We start from the raw sequence: 24,845 nt of genomic DNA on the forward strand, positions 1-24,845 counted from the left end.
TTGTCTAAAAAGCAGATTAAAGTAAGGGGTTCAAGGGCGTCCTGAACAGGTTGCTGCTTTTTTGTTTGTTGAATTGGAGGAACCAGCATTCTTTAAGATTTGTATGAAAACATATTAAACCTTTGAGCCTCTGGAAACATTCTCTTTATAGCAAGTAGGAATATGGTATCATCCACCAGCACCCGAAATTACAGAGCGGGTCCCCTCGAGTCCAAAGGCACTGCAGATTGCTGAACTCTATAGACCCATGGCCCACCGCAGGTGTTTCGTCACCTCCACCTCTTTTTCCGATGCACTGATGTCCTTCCCATGGATATGGAGGGTTGGGCAGAGATAGGACTGATTGTGAAAACAGTAATGGAGTTGGGTAGGTGGTAACATGACTATGTTGGGAGTGGATGACTGAGGCTCCACTTAGCTTATTTTCCAGGAACAGGGAAATGGACAACTCCTACTGTGGGTCATTTGAGCCCATCCTTGTTTCAGGAGTCTATGCCTTCTTAGGCTGAAGTTTTCAAGGTTGGAGATTGCCAGGAAGCTGTGAGGACAAGTGGTCTGGGAGTGGGGAGGCTAAGAACATACATATTTGTTCTTTGACTGTTGTACGTGTAACTTGCAAACATTTCACACATTTCAGGGAACTGATTGTAGTGTTTCAGGGTGAAAGGAATGAATGGCGCGATTTAATAACTGCTTTCTACGTTAAAGAAGCAAGACTGCCATTTTTCTCACACAGATTAATCTTTGAACCAGGGACAGACCATGGAGAAGGGTCAGTGTATCTTTCTAACTTGATTTAGCTCACTGCTTTTGTCCCAGTTCAGGTTCCATTTATGTCAGCTATTATTTGCGTTTTGAATTCAGCCTTCAGGACTTTTGGTGAAAACAACATACTCTCAGGTGTTGCCAACATATTGGCTGTCATTCTCTGTTACGGAAACTTAGAGTGTATCTTCATTAAATATTGCATGAGTTGGGAGTGGTGGAGGCAGAAATAGGTAGCTAAGAGCTTTTCTAGCATATCATCTAATTTTTAATTATATCAAGAGACTATATTTCAAATGCAGATAGCTGACCTTTTACTCCTTTTGTTGTTGTTGTTGCTTTTGTCAAGAAATGAATTCACTTGTTTTTGTTATCTTTACCCTAAAGTCTTTCCCGCGAAACTGGCAATAATGATTCATGGCCTATATCAGAGGAATGGCTCTTCGATGTTAATACCAAGGTAAAAGGCTCCTGTGTGAAATTAACTGTTTTGCTCTGAATTTAGTTTTGTGTAGCAATGACTTGTAAAATTTAGTTGTGGTCTACCTATCATTGTTCTATGTTTGTCATGGAAAATTCCTCAGCATGAACCATTTTATAACATGTGACCATTTGATGCTGCATTGTTTTGTTGTTGTTTTTTTAACTTCAGTAAGTATCAAAGATGGGGGCTGAGAAAAAGAAGGGCTGGGAAATGTATAGTGATAGTAAAATTCGATAGGGAGTTTTCCCACAGTGACGGAGCTATGCAATTTGGGTAACGGTAAGGATTCTCAATGTGACTTTTACGTTATACCAGCATGACTTTTATCATACTCGTGCCTGAATGAAATCTTGAATGGATTCACGTACTCATTGTAATAGTCATGAAATCTTCCTGGTACCTTTCAGTTTTAAAACTAGATAGTATATGACATATGGTTTTATTTTATTACGCTTTGTATGTTGGTATGGTATACTTGTTAGGAGGGAGTGTTTTCTTCATTTCATTTTTTTTTCACTTACATTCCGTTGACAATCCGTATTATTTTATATTAGTTTCCGGTATACTAGGTTCATCATTTAGACTTAATAATTGTAGAATTTTTGAAAGTTTAGAATTCATGTTCTCTATCTCAAAACTCGTATAACAAAAGGATTCCACTATATTCTAAATCATTGCTTTGGGAATATATTTAAATATCTTCATCTAATTGAAGAGTACATGTTTTGCATAAAATAATAACCAATTTGAAAAACAGAGATCTTTTTTTTTTCAAGTTTTGTGTTTTAATGGCGTATTTGATTACATGGTATTTGATCCGTGGGCTCCTCGACCCATATATGCAATAGTGACACAGATTTTCATTCAACTGATATTCTGACATACTCCATCGTCAAATCAACACTTGTTGAGTACCTATTCTGTAACAAGCACGATCTCATTTACTTCTCAGAATAGCCTTGGCAAAGAAGGGAATCCTCATCTTCAGAGATAAGGAAGTGGAGACCAAGTCAGTCTAGGTAGCATGTGTTGCAGTAGCCAGGGAGAACGTTGAGGGTTTGATCCAAAATGCACTTGGCTCCAAAGCTCATGATACTCTTGTCTGCTCCCTATAAAACGTGTCCGTGAGGTCCTATGCCCATTGTCCATGACGCATTGACCAAAGTAAAGAAAGGATCCGTGTCTGCAAAAGACAGGATGCTTTCTTTACTCTGGTCAAAAGCAGAGATTCTTAAAAACCGTGTAATAAAATATCAAGCTTCAGAAAGTTTTTAGTTTTCTTTATAAATGTAAAATGTTTCATTTCCGTTACAGTTGACATTCAATATGATGTCAGCCTCAGGTGTACAGCATAGTGGTTAGGCATTTATATAATGTGTAAACTGGTGCTCCGATTAGTGTGGAATCCCTGACACCATACTTAGTTATTACAATGTTATTTCCTGTATTCTGTGTGCTGTCCTTGACAGCTACATGACTGTTTTATAACTGCCAGTGTGTACTTCTTAATCCTTTTACCTTTTCAAGTTGCTCCCCAACACTCTTCCCTCTGGGCAATGATCAGTTAGTTCTCTGCATCTATGAGTTTGTTTCTTTTTCTATGTTCATTTATGTTTTTATTTATTTTTACATATCACCGATAAGTGAAACCATGTGGTATTTATGCTTTCTCTGTCTAACTTATTTCACTTGAATAATACCCTGTAGGTGCACGCACGTTGTCACAAATGGTAAGATTTTATTCTTTGTTACAGCCAAGTAGTATGTTGTTGTATATATGTAGCACTTCTTGTTTATCCAAGACGATGGATACTTCGGTTGCTTCTTTATCTGGAGTATTGTAAATAATGCGACAAGGACCATACAGATGCATACATGTTTTCAAAGGAGTGTTTTGGATTTCTGCGGAGAAAAACTCAGAAGTGGGATTGCTGTGCCACATGGTAGTTCTATTTTCAAATTCTTGAGGAACTTCCATATTGTTTTCCATTGTGGCTGGCCGGATTTGCGGTCATACCAACAGTGCAGGGCGGGTTCCCTTCACATCCTCACCAACACTTGTTGTTTGTTGATTTATTGATGATGGCGATTCAGACAGTTGTGAGGTGATAGCTGATTGTGTATTTAATTTGCATTGCTCTAATGATTAGTGCACTGAGCATGGTGTCGTATGTCTCTTGGCTATCTGTGTGAGCTCTTTGGAGAAAAGTCTATTCAGGTACTCTTCTGATTTTGTAATTGCATTGTTTGTCTTTCGGTGTTACGTTTTCTGAGTTCCTTATATGTTTTGGATATCAACCCTTTCTCTGATATATGATTGGCAAATATCTTCTCCCATTCGTCCGGTCGTGTTTTCATTTTGTTGATGGTTTCTATTGCTGTGCAAAACTGTTTCAGTTTGATGTCATATATATGGGTCTTGAAGTCCTATCCATTCAGCCACGTTAGGTCGTCTCTGGAGCATGTAACGTATTTGTATTTAAAGTAATTGTTATACGTATGTAATTATTGCCATTTTATTATCCATATTTCTTCTCCTCCTCTTCGTCCTCATTCTCCTGTTTCTCCTCCTCCTCCTCTTTCTTTTCTTCCTTCTTCTCCTTCTCTTTCTCTTCCTCCTCTTTCTCCTCCTCCTCCTCCTTCTCCTTCTTCTTCTGTGTCTTGTTCTTTTTTCAAGTTGTCGTTTCACATTTCTTGTAATATTGGTTTGTTGGTGCTGAACGCCATCATCTTTTTCTCTGGCAAGTCTTTACCTCTCCATTGATTCTAAACGAGAGCCTTGCCAGATACAGTAATAGTAATCTTGGTTGTAGATTATAGCTTTTCATCACTTTCAATATTTCTTGCCAATCTCTTCTGACCTGCAGATTTTCTCTTGAGAGATCACCTGACAATCTTATGCGATCTCCATTGTACGTGACTAACTACTTTTCTCTTGATGGTTTTAATATTCTCTCCGTGTCCTACCCCTTTGGAATTTTAATTATGATATGTTTTGGTGTGGGCCTATTTGGGTTCATTTTGTTTGGAACTTTTGTGTTTCCTACGCTTGTGTGTCTATTTCCTTCTCCAGGTTAGGAAAGGTTTCCATCATTATGTATTCTGATAGGTTTTCTTTCTTTTTTTAATTTATTGCGGTGACAATTGTCAGTAAAATTACATGGATTTCAGGAGTACAATTCCGTATTACATCATGTATAAATCCCATTGTGTGTTCACCACCCAGAGTCAGTTCTCCTTCCATCAGCATATATTTGATCCCCCTTACCCTCTCCTCCCAACCCCCACCCCTTACCCTCTGGTAACCACTAAACTATTGTCTGTGTCTATGAGTTTTTGTTTCTCATTTGTTTTTCTTGTTCTTTTGTTGTTTTTGGTTTATATACCACATATCAGTGAAATCATATGGTTCTCTGCTTTTTCTGTCTGACTTATTCGCTTAACATTATACTCTCAAGATCCATCCATGTTGTCACAAATGTTCCTATATCATCTTTTCTTACCGCTGAATAGTATTCCATTGTGTATATATACCACAACTTCTTTATCCATTCATCTATTGAAGGACATTTTGGTTGTTTCCATGCCTTAGCCACCGTAAACAAAGCGGCAGTGAACACTGGGGCACACGTGTCTTTATGTATAAATGTTCTCAGATTTTTGGGGTAGATACCCAGGAGAGGGATTCCTGGGTCGGTAATTCTATTCATAATTTTTGAGGAACCTCCACACTGCCTTCCATAACGGCTGCACCAGTCTGCATTCCCACCAACAGTGTATGAGGGTTCCTTTTCCTCCACAGCCTCTCCAACACTTGTTAGTGTTTGACTTGCTGATGATAGCCATTCGGACTGAAAGAAATTGAAGAAGGCACAAAGAAATGGAAAGACATTCCGTGCTCATGGATTGGAAGAATCAACATAGTTAAAATGGCCATATTACCCAAAGCAATATACAGACTTAATGTAATCCCCATCAAAATCCCAATGGCATTTTTAAAGAAATAGAACAAAAATATCATCAGATTTGTTTGGAACCACAAAAGACCCCGAATAGCCAAAGCAATCTTAAGAAAAAAGAACAATACTAGAGGTAAGACACGCCCTGACTTTAGCTTGTACTACAGGGCTACAATCATCAAAACAGCATGGTCTTGGCAGGAAAACAGACACAGAGACCAACGGAATAGACTTGAGAACGCAGAAATAAAACCACTTAAATGTGGACAGACAATTTTGACAAAGAAGCTAAAAACATCCAATAGAGGAAAGACAGCCTCTTCAATAAGTGGTGCTGGGAGAATTGGATAGCCACGCGAAAGAATGAAACTGCACTGCTATCTGTCACCATGTACCAAAATTAATTCAAAATGGATCAAAGACTTAAGCATAAGACCTGACACAATAAACTGCCTAAGAAAAAACATAGGTACTAAACTTATGGACCTTGGGTTCAAAGAGCATTTTATGAATTTGACTCCAAAGGCAAGGGAAGTAAAAGCTAAAATAAACGAATGGCACTATATGAAACTTAAAAGCTTCTGCACAGCAAAAGAAACCATCGACAAAATAAAGAGGCAACCAACTGAATGGCAGAAGATTTCTGCAAACAGTGCCTCCGATAAGGGACTAATCTCCAAAATATTCAAAGAACTCATGAAACTCAACAACCACTAGGTTTTCAATTCGTGCTCTCTCCTTCTTCTCCTTTCGATAGCCTTACGAATGTTGTTACACTTGATGTTGTCCCAGACATCCCTGAAAGTATTTTCTGTTTTATTTATTTTTTATTTATGTTCATTTTTTTTCTGTTCTGATTGGGTGTTTTCTGCTACCTTGTCTACCAAATCACTATTGGAACCTCTGCTTCACCAAATGTGCTGCTGATTCCATCTATAAATTATTCATTTAAATACTGTATTTTTCATTTCAGACTTTTTTTAAGGATTTCTATGTCTTTTTTATATTTGCTGTCTCTCTGTTGAAGTTTTACTTACTTTATGGATTCTTCCCCTAATTTCATCTCACATCCTTATAACTAGTGTTTTAAACTCTGTATCTGGTATGTGTCCATTTGGTTTACCTCTTTTTCTAGAGTTTTGTCCTGTTCTTTCATTAGGGAAATGTTTCTTTCTCCCTTGTTTGTTCACTGCCTCTCTGTGTGTGTTTCTATGTATTATGTAGATCTGCTAATTCTCCTCATCTTGGCAGCATTGGCTCATATAACAGGTGTCCTGTGTGTCGGGTGGTACAACCTCCCTGGTCACCGGAGCCAGGAGTTCCAGAAGCTCATGTGGGTGGTGTGTGCCCTCCTGTTGTACTTGAGCCTTATTGCTGTTGGCGCATCAGTGTGTGGAATGGACGCTCAGGACGACTGGCTGTGACTACAGTAGATGAGCTGATGTGTGTGGGCTGACGTCACAGAGTGGGATCGGCTGTAGCAGGGCTCCGGTGTCTGCTCAGTCCATGGCTTGGGCGTGCCATTTGTGGAGCTAATTGGGTGTCGTTCTGGTGTTGCTGAAGCTGATCACCAGGTGTGTTGGATTTGGGGCCTCTTGGGAGGGGCTGTGGGGCAGGCCCAGGTCAGCTGCTGCTTGTGCCCAACCCGGAGCACCCAGTAGAAGCTACAATGTGACCTACTCTTGGTAGCTGCCTTTGTGGGTTTGGAGGCCCCTGGGAAAGGCTATGCTGTGACGCAAGACAGGATGATACATAGGATACTAGAAAGAAACGGAGGTCCTCAATAGCATAAGTTGCGGCCTTATTGACTGTCTTAAAACAGAATTGTGATGGTGCAACACCTCTGTTTACTGAGTGACTCCCCATTACGTGAGGGTAAAAGTCATATGCTAGCATGACACGTGCCTTCTTTGATTTGGTTCTGGTTCTGCAGTTGTCTCCCCATTCCATTTTCAGTGTTCCAGGCTTACCCCATCCCTTTGCGGCCCTCACTTGCAACATGTTGTTTCATCCTCAGGCTTTTGCTCCCTCTGCCCTTCTGGATTCCCCTTCATGCCTTCCCTCAGCCCTCGTATAACTGTCGAGATGCAGCCCTATCTTTGCCGCATCTGCTGAGCTCGCCTGGTACAACTGATTGTTGTCTCTTGTATGATCTAACTGTACTTTATTCACTTCAGGTGTACAAGTAGCGAGCGGTACTTTTCTGTTCTTATTTTTTCATGTATTATAATATCTCTACTCCTACTAGAATGTAGGACAAAATGTTTCATTTGTATTTCCAGCTTCCCCTGGGTCTGTGCCTATGATTTGTTGCCTACAGTAAAGTTTTCTTGTCCCACCGATGGATGGACTGAGTGAGTGAGTGAACGAGTAAATGAATATGATGTTTTCTGAAGTTGGGTTTTTCTTTCTTTTTGTTTTCTTTACTAGAAAGAAGCAACCAAGCCGGCAATTGGAAAAAGAGAAAATCGTGTGGCTATTATTGAAAGTGCTCCACAAGACCAAACAAGCAATGATAATTTGACTTGTGTTGACAGTGCACACCAGGATAATATACGTGGTAATTTAGTGACTATCTATGAATTCTTTCTAGCTTAAGCTCTGCTATAAACAAATCTAACATGTGTCGACCCACATGTGATATTCACTTCTTTTAAGCATTCTTTCCTATCTTTTTTTGCAAAAGTATCCCCACTATTAACAACTGCTTCTTCTTGCAAACGCTTCCACCCCCTGAAATTCTTTTCTGCTATTACTTTTATGGAAATAAGCATGACTGAATGTGTATTTAAAATGCACAGTAATATACGTTCACATTAATGTACCTGTGACTCCATTTTATAGTTAAAAAGTCATCATTAGGATTAGGACAAGATGAAGATGAAGAATCACCTTGGGATTCTGAGGTACTGTCTTTCAGAATTATTATTATTATCAATGTTATTTACAAAATCACCATTCTGTGATGTTAAAACGAAAAGGGTGTGCTTTGACTTTACTTTCTCACCTCTGCATTTCCCCATACAAATCATTTTTTGATGGTTTATCCTACAATTAATAAACTAGCTATGTGGTTAATCTAATAAGACAGCGTAGTACAATTCTGCTAACTTGCAAGTTTCACTTTAGGAAGTCAGTGCAGAATAGTATAAAACACGTAGGCTTCCAAGTCTTAAGGAGTCAGTTTGGGATCTGAAGTGAAGTTTACCTAAAAGGTAAAGAATTATTCCAGCTCGACCTATACCCAAATGCATGACTCTGTGGTTTTTGTAGATGTGGAAATGTCCTAATGAGTTTCAGAAAGAAAGAGTTTGGATTGTAGGGTGTTTTTATAATTTGGAACTTGAGAAGATAATGCCTGGGACACCAAAGTATTATTATATTTGTATTGTCAAATAGATCTGCAAGGAACTTTTCTATGGTAGGAAAAGCATGGTGAATACTACTAATATGTTGGATTACACTAACAACAATTTGGCTGAGCGCTGCTTTACTATGTAACAACTGTCTCGTTCAGTTAAAACAGCAGGCATTGAGTCACTTGATGGCAACTGTACTTGCAGTAATGGAAGTACAGTGTAATGATGAGCCAATGTGAGGTGACAGCTGTGGAAAGAGACAGGAGGAGTGTGATCTTCTGATATAGGCAACTGCTGCCTCCTGGCACAGACACTGCGTTTGACGATAAGAACACAGTAGAATCCTGCATGGGTCACTTGCTAGCTGTGGGGTCTTGGGGCAACTCCTTCTTAACCTGTCGGATGTCAGTGCCCTCATTTGTCATAATGGTACTAATGACTACCTTTGAGGTATGTGGAATGCACAAATGTGGTAACAAATGTGAAAACACTTCGAAAACTGTAAAGGGTGCTATAGAATGTAAAACACAATGATCACAGTGAGATGCAGCGACTTATTAAATATCGGGGACACTTTTTGTAAACCTGTAGGACAATCAAATGGCAGTAGTGTCAAGAACAGAGTGGAAAAGTTAGAAGGGGCACGTGGATTTCTCACCTGGGGGATGTTAAGTTTCAGAGACTGTGATTGGCAATACCCTGTAGATGTGTAGTGTTTTGGTACTTGAGGCTTTGTTGGTGCGAGCTGAATGTTTTCACCTTGAGTAAATTTCTAGTTGGATACCAGCTGTGTGCTGGGCAGTTAGACACTGACTGGAGAAGTTCAGGGGACAGCTGTAGCTGTACAAGCAGAAAAACAAGTGAACGACAGTCCATTATAAGTCACTATATCTGCGTCATTTAAGCAGAATGGAGAATGCTGGGTTAAAGAATATTGTCGGGGGTCGGGCATGGTTGTAGTTGGAATAGGAGTGGGAGTGGAATATCAGTGGTCAGGAAAGATCTTTGTGAGTGTGACAAAAACTGCCAAGTGAAGCATGAGAAGGAGCCAGTCGTGTGAAGATCTAGAAGCAAAACCTGCTGGACAGAGACTGCAATGGATCGCATCTGTCCATCATTGTATTCTAACGTCTTGGAATGGCCAGGAAGAGGAAGTGGGGTAACCATCATCAACCCATTTTTATACTTGTTGTTCTGTGTGGGAAAGAAGTAAAATGTGCATGGTAAGTGTCTGGTACATTTTAGATGATTATAATAAGTAAATGTTCTTATTTTTCCCTGATTACAAATTATTATACTTTTTTGAAAAGTTGCATAACTATATATACCATTTTTCCTATTATTTATTGACACATAATATAATGAAAAGTTTTTCTTATCTCTTTGCCACTTGGGTCAATGATTTTTTCTATCAAAATTTTTGTCAAATAACAGTTCGGTTTCTCCTAGCTCTTGTGGACCTAGATGAAGTAGGTTCTAAAATGTTCTGTTAAGACTCAGCTGGACATACACCAAGGTTTCTTACCATGTCAAGCAAGTATCTTGTTTTAGCACTAAAAAACAAAGCTGTGATTAGAAAGATGTAACGGTTATATCAAGTGCACTTATCAAAGTATTAGGTTGTTGCGAAAGTAATTGGGGTTTCAAAGGTAAAGAACAAATTGCAAAATTGCAATTACATTTGCACCAACCTAATATTTCCTTAGATACATATTTTTCAAAAAATGCTTTTCTTGGAGGTAAGAACTTTAACATTTTCATCCTGAATTATTAACTAGAGGTGGTATGAAGTGTCCATGAGTTACTAATCATCTTGTTTCCTAACCCCTTCAGACCAGCATTGAAGTGGAAGATCCTGTTCCTGAGGAAGCTGTAGGAAAGTACGGTGCGCAACCCTGCAGACCAGGTGCACTTTGTAACACCAATTTAATTTTGGGAAGCAGTACGCGCGGACATTTGGCATGCGTGCAATCTTCTCTTCCTCATTCCTTTTTTTTGTTACAAATTTAATTGAAGGATTTGACATAAGTAACGTGATGTCATTGTTGCTATCGAAGTTTGAGAGAAAAGACATCGACAGGACTAAGAAAATGAGATTTTAAAAGTGTGACTTCACTAAAATGTTTCTCCTCTTGTTTCGATACCCCAAAAAGTCCCAGTTTGGAACCCCTGTGCTTATTAGGGGTTCTCAGGGTTTAATTATCACACTGGAAGATATTTCCAGGGTTTCCAAATGGTTATTTGAATTTTGACGTTTGCCCAGAGTAAGCCTCAGTCGCTACCATGTCAATTGCGTTTTAACTTTACTTCCTCTTAGTGTTGTAACACTGATGCTCTTAAGCCAACCAGATGTTCTGATGAGCAGACACTGGCTGTGCGTGTACATGAACTTATGGAGTCTTTGATTATTAAAAATGAGAGAAGTAATTAATAGTAATGAATATCTGGTAGACACAGTCTTTGAAAACAGTATTTCTGAATCTTTTGTGCCCCGGGATTCTTTTATGCTATTAAAACTTATTGAGAATTCCAAAGTATTTTCTTTTGTCGGTGGTCTCCATTGATAGTTACAATATTAGACTTAAAACCTGAAAATTTTAAAATACGAGCACACACAGGCATGCATTCCTTGAGCCATTAGAGCTACGAGCCAGTCACCATCAGACCTATGATGTTACCATCAGAGCTGTGATATCACGGCTGTGGAGAACTCTACTGTACACTTAGAAGAGAATGAGAGTGAAAATGGCCAATGACAGTCAGTGTTTCTGTGAAAATAGTTTTGACCTTTTCGGGCCCCTCGACTGACTGACCTTGGGACTTTAGGGATTCTCACAGGACATTGGAAACTACTGTTTTAAATGACATACGGGCTCCCTGGTTGTGAAGTGATAAAATAGTTTTAAAGCTTCTCTTCTACAGTTGTGGTTTTCTTTCACTTGTCTTTAAGATTTAAGGTGAGAATTTTGTTTAAAAAGCAAAAGGAAAATAAGTTTGCTATATATTCATTTTCTGTCTCATAGTTCACTGTACTCCTTGGAGCTAGTGTGGACCTAGTTTGATCGTATTTTTACTTGGAAACAACAAAGTCACCCAAGTCTGTCATTTGTCATATGAATTTCTGTTTATGGAAGGGTTAAAAAATGAATTCTGAAGATCTTGAAGCATTTAGAAAAGACTATTTTCTTATAATAAGTAGTTTCTAATTTGTAATAGTACCATGCTTTAAAAGCTTTTTTTCTAATCCCATGTTTGTCACACATATTTGAACTTAAGATAAGTGAACTTAAGATAAGTGGTTAGACATGACTTTTGAGAACGACAAAAAAATTCACATCCGGCACCATGTTAACTATTAAGGAAAGCTTTAATTGGAAACACATTACATAATAGAAATTGCTGAGTGACAATAATGAATTAAACTTACCTATGAGAATGGCAATATAGGACACTTAAAATAAAATGTGCTCGGAAGGAGTAGTGTGTTCGGGGAAAAGGAGGACGTGGGACCGCTTCTCTGAAAAAGGAAGTTTTTCAAGATGGTCAACTTTGTGTTATTTTTACCTCCTAATAAATGAAAACTTTATTTTCAGCTTCTTCCAAATGGAATGCTACTTCTTTGACTTTCGATCATGGAACTTCTCAAAGATCCGGGGATTGGAAAGTTGGTGATAAAAGGCCGTTTGCATCACACTCAATGAGCAAACCTCTGTCAGCATCCACAGAGTTTGGACAGATGACCGTAATAGACAAACGAAAGAGTCAGATTGTAGGTGTGTTTCTGTTAGGTAATCATAGGCTCCATGACTTGTGTGAATCACCGCTGCCAGAAAACAGAGAAAGCAAAGAAGGAACTAAAGATACAGAAAGTGTTCAACCCCAGCCCACCTCTATGTAGCCCCATCATAGTTCTGACTTTCCAACAGTCATTTTGTGGCAAAATCTACTTGACGTTTACTCTGTTTATGCAACTTACAACCAAACAGAATGACTTTTAGCAAGACATTGGCATTCTTCCTGAAGCACAGTAACATACGGAAATAAGAAAGAGAATGAGGTGAAAGGGTGATTTCCTTTAGACTAGTATTTAGCGTACACTGGGGAGTGGGCAGCAGGATTATATGTACCACATTGGGACCAGATGGGAAAACTTCAGAAAGATCTAAAGGTTGCCTAGTGAAACAAAACAGTTTTTTAGCTTTAGTTTTATAGCTCGGCATTCACAAGTATTGGTTATAACTTTATTCGATGTAACTGAAAAAGCACCTTTGAAACCAACAACCAAATATTTCTTGGATTTTCTATGGCATTATATAGTTTAGAATTGACTTTTGCAGCAGTATTGGGATTCATTGAGAATTTAGTGCATAGCACTTCCTTCTCAGCTGTGTCCGCAGTCTGTCTCCTCTTCTCTCCCTTCTTCCTTAAACCCCAGTGCTGAATCCTCAATGGTGAAAAGAAATTTTCAGAATAGTAGAGGAAAACATTTCAGCTATAAGGAAGGGTGTACACAGATACATGCATCAGAAGTAACAGTCATTGTGGAAACAATGAATGACGTTGCAGTTGAATCTTAGGGTGTTGTTCAAAAGGTACAATTACGAGGTAGAGAACAGAGTATATAGTGCGATTCGATATGTTTGTCCTGTATTTCTAAATTGCGTTTTGTTTCTGATTGTTTTTCCATCGATGTTCAATGAATGAATTGGTGGATTCATTTTTGACACGTTTGTATGCCTTTTACTTTGTGCCATATTACCCAAATGGTTTGTTGAAGTGTGAGCTAATTAGAAGTATTTCTTAAGTAAAGTAAAGTATTCAGGAAAAGATTACGCTTAATTTGAACTCTCAATTGATAAGATGTTATTTTCTGTATCTATAAAGATGATAGCTTTTATCTGACTGTTCTAAGTAGTTCGTTTTAACTCATATGTAGACTTGTCAGCAGGACAACACCTAGGAATGACATCGGAGGAAGGGCAAGCGAGGCTTGATGGAAATGAAAAGAACTACACACGTGTATGTAAAATTTAAGCTTAAATTTCTAGTATAATATGGTTTTCTGTGCTTTAATAATATAATAGAGTCCAATTGAAATTACCTTTCAAGCTAGCCTTTTAGAGTCACACGGTCATAATTGAATGATATGTATAACATTTGAACTAGTTAGAAAACTTAAAATATTGTTAGCATCTATACATATTCACAGCTCAACTTTATCCTTGAATTGAGGCAAAAAATAATAATAATAAAGTCCTGAATATTGTTTGCTCCTTTAATTTTTATAACTCCCTTACATAACAAAGAAAGTAACATCAAATATTGAATCACGTGATGAGACAGTTGAAATTATGAACCATGTGAAAATGATGGCCACTGATTCGGGCTCACGTGAAAGAAGTCAGTGGTTCAAAATGTGCAGTTCCCTATGGCTTGTCACTAAGGCCAAGGTTAGAGATGGATTCTTCCTTGTGACCTCTGTGTAATGGACGTCTGAGTCTACATTCAGAGAGAGAATGGGGTCATGCAATCAACTCAACTGACTTTTAAGAGAATCACGCTTTCCAGGATGGGACCTTTGGTTATTAGGGCACAAACAATAACTTTCTAATTCCTTTCATTTCAGTGTAGGAAATCAGTAAATGTGACTTAATTTTGATCTGCTCTTATTAGTGGGTGTTGAATAAGTTAGAATTGGATGCAACAGATAACTATGTCAATGTATAACACTATCATAGTGTATAATTTGTATTAATATGTAGGAATTTACTTCTCTTACTGATTGATGTTAATGATGTGGGCTCCTAATTAAAGTTTGCCTATTCTCCCGTTATTAATCTTTAAAAGATATTCTTAAATTCACTATAGGGGCTCACTATTTAAGATGTGGTGTGGTGAACTATTTTAAGTGAGGAAGCCTCTGTGCCATTAAAAATCATTTACTATTTCATTTTTGGGGTGGGTTTAACATATAAGCGATTGTTTAGTGCAAACGGTGACAAAATTAGTTTTGCGGGTTCATGTTTTTCTTCTAATTTAGACTAAGGCAACTTATTTTTCACTTTCTACTTACAGTCCAATAATTTAGGAATAAGTAAACGTAGATTAAGATTTTTAACAGTTAAATTTTAGTTACATTCTAATTTTTCTTTGTTCATATTCGATTCTCTAGGTTGTACAAAAGGAAAACGACACGCAGAGGCCACTTTCTCAAGAACAGGACAACAGAATATTAGAAGATGCAATTCTGACCAATTGCCTTCAACAACAAAAGGAGACAAAAATAAATCTTAAGAAAATGAATTCTGAGGTATTTTGTTTAGTTATTTTCAAATATGTGTGTGCGTATTTGTGTATGGACATATTTTGAAAACCAATGTTGTACCTATGGGAATTCTAGAGGATGTTAAAGGTGTGTGTGTGTGTGTGTGTGTGTGTGTATTTTAGGGGAAGTGAGATTTTCCGTCCATTGCAATAAATGATATTCTTGACTGAAATCCATTTATGTCCAACAATCAAGTAGTGACGTTCCCAATGTCTCATCTATAGGGGAGGCTTTCAATACTTTTTACATGGATCAATGAGCTTTTTACAATCTCAACTCTATTGCTACTGAGAACAGAAGTTTCAGTTTGAGGCAGGGATTTCATCCCCTTGCTGTGTTAGCAGAGAGGTTAGTTTTCACTTCCACTGATTGTAAGGAGTAGAAGCATAGCCAGGTCAGAGACCGTCTTTTAGATCTCCTTGTCCTGCTTTTGAGAAAAGTAACAATTTGCTCCCAGTAGAGTCCTACTTCAGTACTAGGAACTTTTGAAGATATTGGATGCCACGATACATACTTAGTGATAATTTAGTGGTGAGTATTTTATTCAAAGAAGTCAGTGTATTTTCCCCTATTTCACATTTATTTCTCCTTTCAACATCATGAAAGGGAAATAACACTTATTGCAGCAGCAAATAATCTCACTATTTTCTAAGAAGAGCTCTATAATTTTTAGCTTATTTTCCCTGAGTATTTTGAAATCTAAGGCGTCTTTTGAATTTATATGTTTACACTAGAAGAGCAGCAAGCATACTATTGTAGAGTCCAAAGTCCTGGGGAAAATCCTGACCTTGCTCCTCTTTTTAATCATTCTGTTCGAGATTGTGATAACGAAATGAGTTCATTGATGTATAAAGAAGTGCTTAGCGCAATGCCTAGATTTATCAGTGATTAGTAGATTTAATCTCATAGGTGACTCTGAAAATATTAGAAAAGTAAAATGTATTTTGAGTATTCTTGGAAAAAGAATTCTAGGAAATGTAATCAGTCCAAATATATGCAGAGTGAATACTCTTACTGTGGGATAGGTGTATATTCAGACGGTAACCTCTATTTTAAAATGTAGTCAAACTTCTTACTCTTTTATTTCATGCCTTCTGGGTTTGCTGCCTTTCCAGTTCTGAGACTCTTAAAATTCTCTTATGATTTTAAAATTCTTTTTCACTTTCATGGATTCAGCATCTTACATTAAATTTTTTTTAACTTTGGGGAATTTATGCTTGTATAAAGTTGGAGGTTTGCATTCAATGTTGCACAAACTGCAGTATCATTTGTACCAACCTAATATTCGCTTAAATACCTATTTTTCAAAAAGTCCTTTTCTTGGAGGTTATAACGTTAATATTGCTAGCCTGAATTGTTAACTAGAGATTGCATAAAGTGTCCATTAGTTACTAATCATCTTGTTTCCTAACCCCTTCAGCCGACAATTGAAGAGAAAGATCCTGTTCCTGACGAAGCTGTAGGAATGGACGAAGTGCAACCCTTCAGACCAGGTGCACTTTGTAACACCAATTTAATTTTGGGAAGGAGTACGCGAGGACATTTGACATGCGTGCAGTCTTCTCTTCCTCATTCCTTTTTTTCTTTGCTACAAATTTAATTGAAGGATTTGACATAACGTGATGTCATTGTTTGTATGGATGTTTGAGAAGAGGTATTTACAGGAATAAGGAAATGAGATTTTAAAACTGACTTCACTAAGATGTTTCTCCATTTGTTCGATACCCTAATTGTCCCAGTTTGGAATCCCTGTACTTAATAGTGGTTACCACAGGTCAATTATCACCCTGGAAGATTTTTCCAGCATTTTCAAATGGTTCTTTGACTTTTTATGTTAACGCCAGTAAGCCTCAATTGCTACCATGTCAATTGCTTTCTAACTTCACTTCTTCTCTTAGTGTTGTAACACTGATGGTCTTAAGACAACCAGATGTTCTGCTGAGCAGACACTGGCTGTGTGCGTACCTGCGCCTCTGGTGTCTTCGAGTATTAAAAATGGGAGACGTAATTAATAGTAATGAATATTTGACAGACACAATCTTTGCAAACAGGAATTCTGAAGCTTTTGTGCCTTGGGATGCTTTGATGGTATTAAAAATTTTTGAGAATTCCAAAGAACATTTTTAAGTCAGTAGTCTCCACAGATAGTTACAATCTTAGAAATAAAAACCGAACAATTTAAAATACATAACTTTTGATATTGACAAAAAAATTCACACCCCACACCATTTTAACTATTGAGAAGGGAAGCTTTAATCGGAAACACATTATATAACAGAAATTGCTGAGTGACAATAGTTAATTAAACTTACCTACGTGAATGGCAAGTATAGGACACCTAAAATAACATGTACTCTGAAGGAGTAGTGTGTTTGGGAGAAAGAGGGTGTGGGGCTGCTTCTCTGAGGAAGGAAGTTTTACACGATGGTCGACTTTGTGTTATTTTTACCTCCTAATAAATGAAAACTGTATTTTCAGATTCTTCCAGCTGGAATGCTACTTCTTTGACTTTCAATCATGGAACTTCTCAAAGATCCGGGGATTCGAAATTTGGGGATAAACGGCCATTTGCCACACACTCAAGGAGCAAACCTCTGTCAGCATCCACAGAGTTTGGACAGATGACCGTAATAGACAAACGAAAGACTCAGATTGGAGGTGTGTTTTTCTTACGTACTTCTACGCAACATGAATTGCGTGAATCACAGCTACAAGAAAACAGAGAAAGCAAAGAAGGAAATGAAAAAACAGAAAGAGTTCAACCCTAGCCTACCTCTGTGTAGGTTGATCGTAGTTCTGAATTTCCCACAGTCATTTTGTAGCAAAATGTGCTTTATGTTTACTCTGTTTAGGCAAGTTACAGCCAAATAGAATACCTTTTAGCGAGACATTAGCTTTCTTCCTCAATCTCAGTAACATAAGGAAATAAGAAAGGGAATAAGGAGAAAGTGTGGTTCCATTTAGACTAGTATTTAGCATACACTGGGGAGTGTATATGCATACATACACACATATATAGGTACATAAATATATGTGTTTATGTGTGTGTATATATATATATATATATATATATATATATATATATATATATGTATTTTTATATACACACAGATGTATAGCAGGGGAAGTAAAAGCGCTTCACGTATAAATTGCCCACCACTTGTATCATTAATATTCACCCTACTATAGCCTTCAGGGGTTGCCCCAAAGAAGTATTTTTATATCACTTCAATCTGACGCTTTCAAAGTTCTGTGTTTTTCTGTTGTGTATTTACAATGTATTTGAATTTTTTCTTTAACAGTGGATGAGTGTTCTAAATGTGACCCTGCGAGCAGGTAGGATTTTATGGATTTCTAAAATTGCATGTTAACTAAGAGACTGCAGAGAGAAGCCAGTAAGCTTTAATGAGTGTTCTGCTCTGGATTAGGCCCTGTACTATGTGCCTAACACTGGTTCTCTCAGGTCGTCGGCACAGTAACTTTGCAAAGTAGCTGTGCTGTTCGGCCTAGTTTGTATTCATTACACGTGTGTGGTTCCGGGAGGTGGATTAATTGACCCCTGGTACCATAGTTACAAGTGGCTGACCCGTGATGTGACCTTCGGCCTGCTTGGCTTCCCAAGTCCCTTCTCTTGTCCCTCAGCCTGTACTGAGAAGTGCCTGGACGGGTCTGGATTCAAGGTTCAGGTGCAAGTCAGGTGGACTCAGAGAGTCCCGTTTAGTGACGTGTTAACACTGATTGAGAAGTGTCCTCCCAAGCCCAGTGAGCGCAAGCTCTTGTGTTAATGTACTCCACAATTGCAGCAGTCACGAGAACCTTGTTTTCACCATCAGTGTTTAAGGCAGATCTCAGTTCGCTGTGGCCACAGAACCACAGGTTGTGCATAAGCAAGACCTAATCAGGCAAGTGTTTTCAGGTATAATGCGATGTAGCCTTCTTGGGACGAATCGTTGTTCTGTAATAGAAGAACATCTATGTATAGATCATGTTGTGTTAATGCAGCACATATTCAGAGATATTTCTTATTGATTTCTCTACTCACTAACTCCACAGCCTGTGTTTTCCTTCTGGCTGGTACCTTTCCCTTGTCCAAGGAAGTTTTTTTCTTTTTTTCCAGAGTCTTTCTTCCTTCTTCCATGACTTTTCTTGATTTTTTACCATTGTCTCTGCTTTTTGGGGGGTTTTTGTTGCTGTTGTTCTGTTGTTGTTTTTCCACTTCTGCCAGCTAAGTGTTCTCCGTTTTTCTAGAGAGAATCGAAAGTCCATAGAATTCCAGGTGTTGAAGGAATGTTAGCAATTAATTAATTCAAAACACCCCCTAGTACTTCATGCTGCCATTAATGTTTTGGTCAAGTGGTTGATCTCATGAGGAGTTTGAACTCAAAGAGATTATGTGACTTACTTGAGTACAGTGAGTGATGAAATGAGATGAAGTGTAGGTTTCTAAGTCCAGTACGCTTCCTTCTTTATCATCCTTTGGGTGAGTGTTTTAATTATGGAAAGGAATGGAATTAGCAGCGGAATCCAAGTTTCAATAGGACCAACACTGGGTTGGAGTAGGAATAAGGATTTTAGAATAGAGATCAGAGATCAGATAGGGGAAAAGAGATCAGAATAGTAGGGTATGACAAGATAAAGAGAAATTACAAGAAAGAAGGAAAGAGGATGTTGGTAGTTGTCTAAAAAAGCAGATTAAAGTAAGGGGTTCAAGGCGTCCTGAACAGGTTGCTGCTTTTTTGTTTGTTGAATTGGAGGAACCAGCATTCTTTAAGATTTGTATGAAAACATATTAAACCTTTCAGCCTCTGGAAACATTCTCTTTATAGCAAGTAGGAATATGGTATCATCCACCAGCACCCGAAATTACAGAGCGGGTCCCCTCGAGTCCAAAGGCACTGCAGATTGCTGAACTCTATAGACCCATGGCCCACCGCAGGTGTTTCGTCACCTCCACCTCTTTTCCCGATGCACTGATGTCCTTCCCATGGATATGGAGGGTTGGGCAGAGGGAGGACTGATTGTGAAAACAGTAATGGAGTTGGGTAGGTGGTAACATGACTGTGTTGGGAGTGGATGACTGAGGCTCCACTTAGCTTATTTTCCAGGAACAGGGAAATGGACAACTCCTACTGTGGGTCATTTGAGCCCATCCTTGTTTCAGGAGTCTATGCCTTCTTAGGCTGAAGTTTTCAAGGTTGGAGATTGCCAGGAAGCTGTGAGGACAAGTGGTCTGGGAGTGGGGAGGCTAAGAACATACATATTTGTTCTTTGACTTCTGTACGTGTGACTTGCAAACATTTCACACATTTCAGGGAACTAACTGTAGTGTTTCAGGGTGAAAGGAAGGAATGAGGTAAGTTTAGTAAGTGCGTCCTATGTTAAAGAAGCAAGACTGCCATTTTTCTCACACAGATTAATCTTTGAACCAGGGACAGACCATGGAGAAGGGTCAGTGTATCTTTCTAACTTGATTTAGCTCACTGCTTTTGTCCCAGTTCAGGTTCCATTTATGTCAGCTATTATTTGCGTTTTGAATTCAGCCTTCAGGACTTTTGGTGAAAACAACATACTCTCAGGTGTTGCCAACATATTGGCTGTCATTCTTTGTTATGGAAACTTAGAGTGTATCTTCATTAAATATTGCATGAGTTGGGAGTGGTGGAGGCAGAAATAGGTAGCTAAGAGCTTTTCTAGCATATCATCTAATTTTTAATTATATCAAGAGACTATATTTCAAATGCAGATAGCTGACCTTTTACTCCTTTTGTTGTTGTTGTTGCTTTTGTCAAGAAATGAATTCACTTGTTTTTGTTATCTTTACCCTAAAGTCTTTCCCGAAAAACTGGCAATAAAGATTCATGGCCTATATCAGAGGAATGGCTCTTCGATGTTAATACCAAGGTAAAAGGCTCCTGTGTGAAATTAACTGTTTTGCTCTGAATTTAGTTTTGTGTAGCAATGACTTGTAAAATTTAGTTGTGGTCTACCTATCATTGTTCTATGTTTGTCATGGAAAATTCCTCAGCATGAACCATTTTATAACATGTGACCATTTGATGCTGCATTGTTTTGTTGTTGTTTTTTTAACTTCAGTAAGTATCAAAGATGGGGGCTGAGAAAAAGAAGGGCTGGGAAATGTATAGTGATAGTAAAATTCGATAGGAAGTTTTCCCACCGTGACGGAGCTATGCAATTTGGGTAACGGTAAGGATTCTCAATGTGACTTTTACGTTATACCAGCATGACTTTTATCATACTTGTGCCTGAATGAAATCTTGAATGGATTCAAGTACTCATTGTAATAGTCATGAAATCTTCCTGGTACCTTTCAGTTTTAAAACTAGATAGTATATGACATATGGTTTTATTTTATTACGCTTTGTATGTTGGTATGGTATACTTGTTAGGAGGGAGTGTTTTCTTCATTTCATTTTTTTTTCACTTACATTCCGTTGACAATCCGTATTATTTTATATTAGTTTCCGGTATACTAGGTTCATCATTTAGACTTAATAATTGTAGAATTTTTGAAAGTTTAGAATTCATGTTCTCTATCTCAAAACTCGTATAACAAAAGGATTCCACTATATTCTAAATCATTGCTTTGGGAATATATTTAAATATCTTCATCTAATTGAAGAGTACATGTTTTGCATAAAATAATAACCAATTTGAAAAACAGAGATCTTTTTTTTCCAAGTTTTGTGTTTTAATGGCGTATTTGATTACATGGTATTTGATCCGTGGGCTCCTCGGCCCATATATGCAATAGTGACACAGATTTTCATTCAACTGATATTCTGACATACTCCATCGTCAAATCAACACTTGTTGAGTACCTATTCTGTAACAAGCACGATCTCATTTACTTCTCAGAATAGCCTTGGCAAAGAAGGGAATCCTCATCTTCAGAGATAAGGAAGTGGAGACCAAGTCAGTCTAGGTAGCATGTGTTGCAGTAGCCAGGGAGAACGTTGAGGGTTTGATCCAAAATGCACTTGGCTCCAAAGCTCATGATACTCTTGTCTGCTCCCTATAAAACGTGTCCGTGAGGTCCTATGCCCATTGTCCATGACGCATTGACCAAAGTAAAGAAAGGATCCGTGTCTGCAAAAGACAGGATGCTTTCTTTACTCTGGTCAAAAGCAGAGATTCTTAAAAATCGTGTAATAAAATATCAAGCTTCAGAAAGTTTTTAGTTTTGTTTTTTAAATGTAAAATGTTTCATTTCTGTTACAGTTGACATTCAATATGATGTCAGCCTCAGGTGTACAGCATAGTGGTTAGGCATTTATATAATGTGTAAACTGGTACTCCGATTAGTGTGGAATCCCTGACACCATACTTAGTTATTACAATGTTATTTCCTGTATTCTGTGTGCTGTCCTTGACAGCTACATGACTGTTTTATGACTGCCAATGTGTACTTCTTAATCCTTTTACCTTTTCAAGTTGCTCCCCAACACTCTTCCCTCTGGGCAATGATCAGTTAGTTCTCTGCATCTATGAGTTTGTTTCTTTTTTCTATGTTCATTTATGTTTTTATTTATTTTTACATATCACCGATAAGTGAAACCATGTGGTATTTGCGTTTCTCTGTCTAACTTATTTCACTTCGAATAATACCCTGTAGGTGCACGCACGTTGTCACAAATGGTAAGATTTTATTCTTTGTTACAGCCAAGTAGTATGTTGTTGTATATATGTAGCACTTCTTGTTTATCCAAGACGATGGATACTTCGGTTGCTTCTTTATCTGGAGTATTGTAAATAATGCGACAAGGACCATACAGATGCATACATGTTTTCAAAGGAGTGTTTTGGATTTCTGCGGAGAAAAACTCAGAAGTGGGATTGCTGTGCCACATGGTAGTTCTATTTTCAAATTCTTGAGGAACTTCCATATTGTTTTCCATTGTGGCTGGCCGGATTTGCGGTCATACCAACAGTGCACGGGGGTTCCCTTCACATCCTCACCAACACTTGTTGTTTGTTGATTTATTGATGATGGCGATTCAGACAGTTGTGAGGTGATAGCTGATTGTGTATTTAATTTGCATTGCTCTAATGATTAGTGCACTGAGCATGGTGTCGTATGTCTCTTGGCTATCTGTGTGAGCTCTTTGGAGAAAAGTCTATTCAGGTACTCTTCTGATTTTGTAATTGCATTGTTTGTCTTTCGGTGTTACGTTTTCTGAGTTCCTTATATGTTTTGGATATCAACCCTTTCTCTGATATATGATTGGCAAATATCTTCTCCCATTCGTCCGGTCGTGTTTTCATTTTGTTGATGGTTTCTATTGCTGTGCAAAACTGTTTCAGTTTGATGTCATATATATGGGTCTTGAAGTCCTATCCATTCAGCCACGTTAGGTCGTCTCTGGAGCATGTAACGTATTTGTATTTAAAGTAATTGTTATACGTATGTAATTATTGCCATTTTATTATCCATATTTCTTCTCCTCCTCTTCGTCCTCATTCTCCTGTTTCTCCTCCTCCTCCTCTTTCTTTTCTTCCTTCTTCTCCTTCTTCTCTTTCTCTTCCTCCTCTTTCTCCTCCTCCTCCTCCTTCTCCTTCTTCTTCTTCTGTGTCTTGTTCTTTTTTCAAGTTGTCGTTTCACATTTCTTGTAATATTGGTTTGTTGGTGCTGAACGCCATCATCTTTTTCTCTGGCAAGTTTTTACCTCTCCATTGATTCTAAATGAGAGCCTTGCCAGATACAGTAATAGTAATCTTGGTTGTAGATTATAGCTTTTCATCACTTTCAATATTTCTTGCCAATCTCTTCTGACCTGCAGATTTTCTCTTGAGAGATCACCTGACAATCTTATGCGATCTCCATTGTACGTGACTAACTACTTTTCTCTTGATGGTTTTAATATTCTCTCCGTGTCCTACCCCTTTGGAATTTTAATTATGATATGTTTTGGTGTGGGCCTATTTGGGTTCATTTTGTTTGGAACTTTTGTGTTTCCTACGCTTGTGTGTCTATTTCCTTCTCCAGGTTAGGAAAGGTTTCCATCATTATGTATTCTGATAGGTTTTCTTTCTTTTTTTAATTTATTGCGGTGACAATTGTCAGTAAAATTACATGGATTTCAGGAGTACAATTCCGTATTACATCATGTATAAATCCCATTGTGTGTTCACCACCCAGAGTCAGTTCTCCTTCCATCAGCATATATTTGATCCCCTTACCCTCTCCTCCCAACCCCCACCCCCTTACCCTCTGGTAACCACTAAACTATTGTCTGTGTCTATGAGTTTTTGTTTCTCATTTGTTTTTCTTGTTCTTTTGTTGTTTTGGTTTATATACCACATATCAGTGAAATCATATGGTTCTCTGCTTTTTCTGTCTGACTTATTCGCTTAACATTATACTCTCAAGATCCATCCATGTTGTCACAAATGTTCCTATATCATCTTTTCTTACCGCTGAATAGTATTCCATTGTGTATATATACCACAACTTCTTTATCCATTCATCTATTGAAGGACATTTTGGTTGTTTCCATGCCTTAGCCACCGTAAACAAAGCTGCAGTGAACACTGGGGCACACGTGTCTTTATGTATAAATGTTCTCAGATTTTGGGGTAGATACCCAGGAGAGGGATTCCTGGGTCGTACGGTAATTCTATTCATAATTTTTTGAGGAACCTCCACACTGCCTTCCATAACGGCTGCACCAGTCTGCATTCCCACCAACAGTGTATGAGGGTTCCTTTTTCTCCACAGCCTCTCCAACACTTGTTAGTGTTTGACTTGCTGATGATAGCCATTCGGACTGAAAGAAATTGAAGAAGGCACAAAGAAATGGAAAGACATTCCGTGCTCATGGATTGGAAGAATCAACATAGTTAAAATGGCCATATTACCCAAAGCAATATACAGATTTAATGCAATCCCCATCAAAATCCCAATGGCATTTTTAAAGAAATAGAACAAAAATATC

The 24,845-nt window shown here is 38.1% G+C and overlaps 1 protein-coding gene across 8 annotated transcripts in view; it reads left to right on the forward strand.

The window, feature by feature from the left end:
• The first annotated feature begins 1,068 nt into the window (after window positions 1–1,068).
• Window positions 1,069–24,845, forward strand: part of LOC141570137 (uncharacterized) — a 142,932-nt gene continuing 119,155 nt past the window's right edge. For 3 of the 8 annotated variants that reach the window (XM_074325995.1, XM_074326001.1, XM_074326002.1), the window contains exons 1-10: window positions 1,069–1,225; window positions 7,639–7,768; window positions 8,053–10,473; window positions 12,161–12,340; window positions 13,504–13,586; window positions 14,740–14,877; window positions 16,313–16,385; window positions 17,371–17,550; window positions 18,195–18,228; window positions 20,721–20,793. In XM_074325995.1, the coding sequence (XP_074182096.1) occupies window positions 12,265–12,340; window positions 13,504–13,586; window positions 14,740–14,877; window positions 16,313–16,385; window positions 17,371–17,550; window positions 18,195–18,228; window positions 20,721–20,793 (657 nt within the window). In that variant the 5' untranslated portion in view covers window positions 1,069–1,225; window positions 7,639–7,768; window positions 8,053–10,473; window positions 12,161–12,264. Of the gene's footprint in view, window positions 1,226–7,638; window positions 10,474–12,160; window positions 12,341–13,503; window positions 13,587–14,739; window positions 14,878–16,312; window positions 16,386–17,370; window positions 17,551–18,194; window positions 18,229–20,720; window positions 20,794–24,845 lie in introns of all 8 variants that reach the window. The other 5 variants (XM_074325996.1, XM_074326000.1, XM_074325997.1 and 2 more) reach the window with 5 other exon arrangements.

This window comes from Rhinolophus sinicus, linkage group LG02 (assembly GCF_036562045.2).
Source record: "Rhinolophus sinicus isolate RSC01 linkage group LG02, ASM3656204v1, whole genome shotgun sequence".
In the NCBI taxonomy this organism is placed as follows: Eukaryota; Metazoa; Chordata; class Mammalia; order Chiroptera; family Rhinolophidae; genus Rhinolophus; species Rhinolophus sinicus.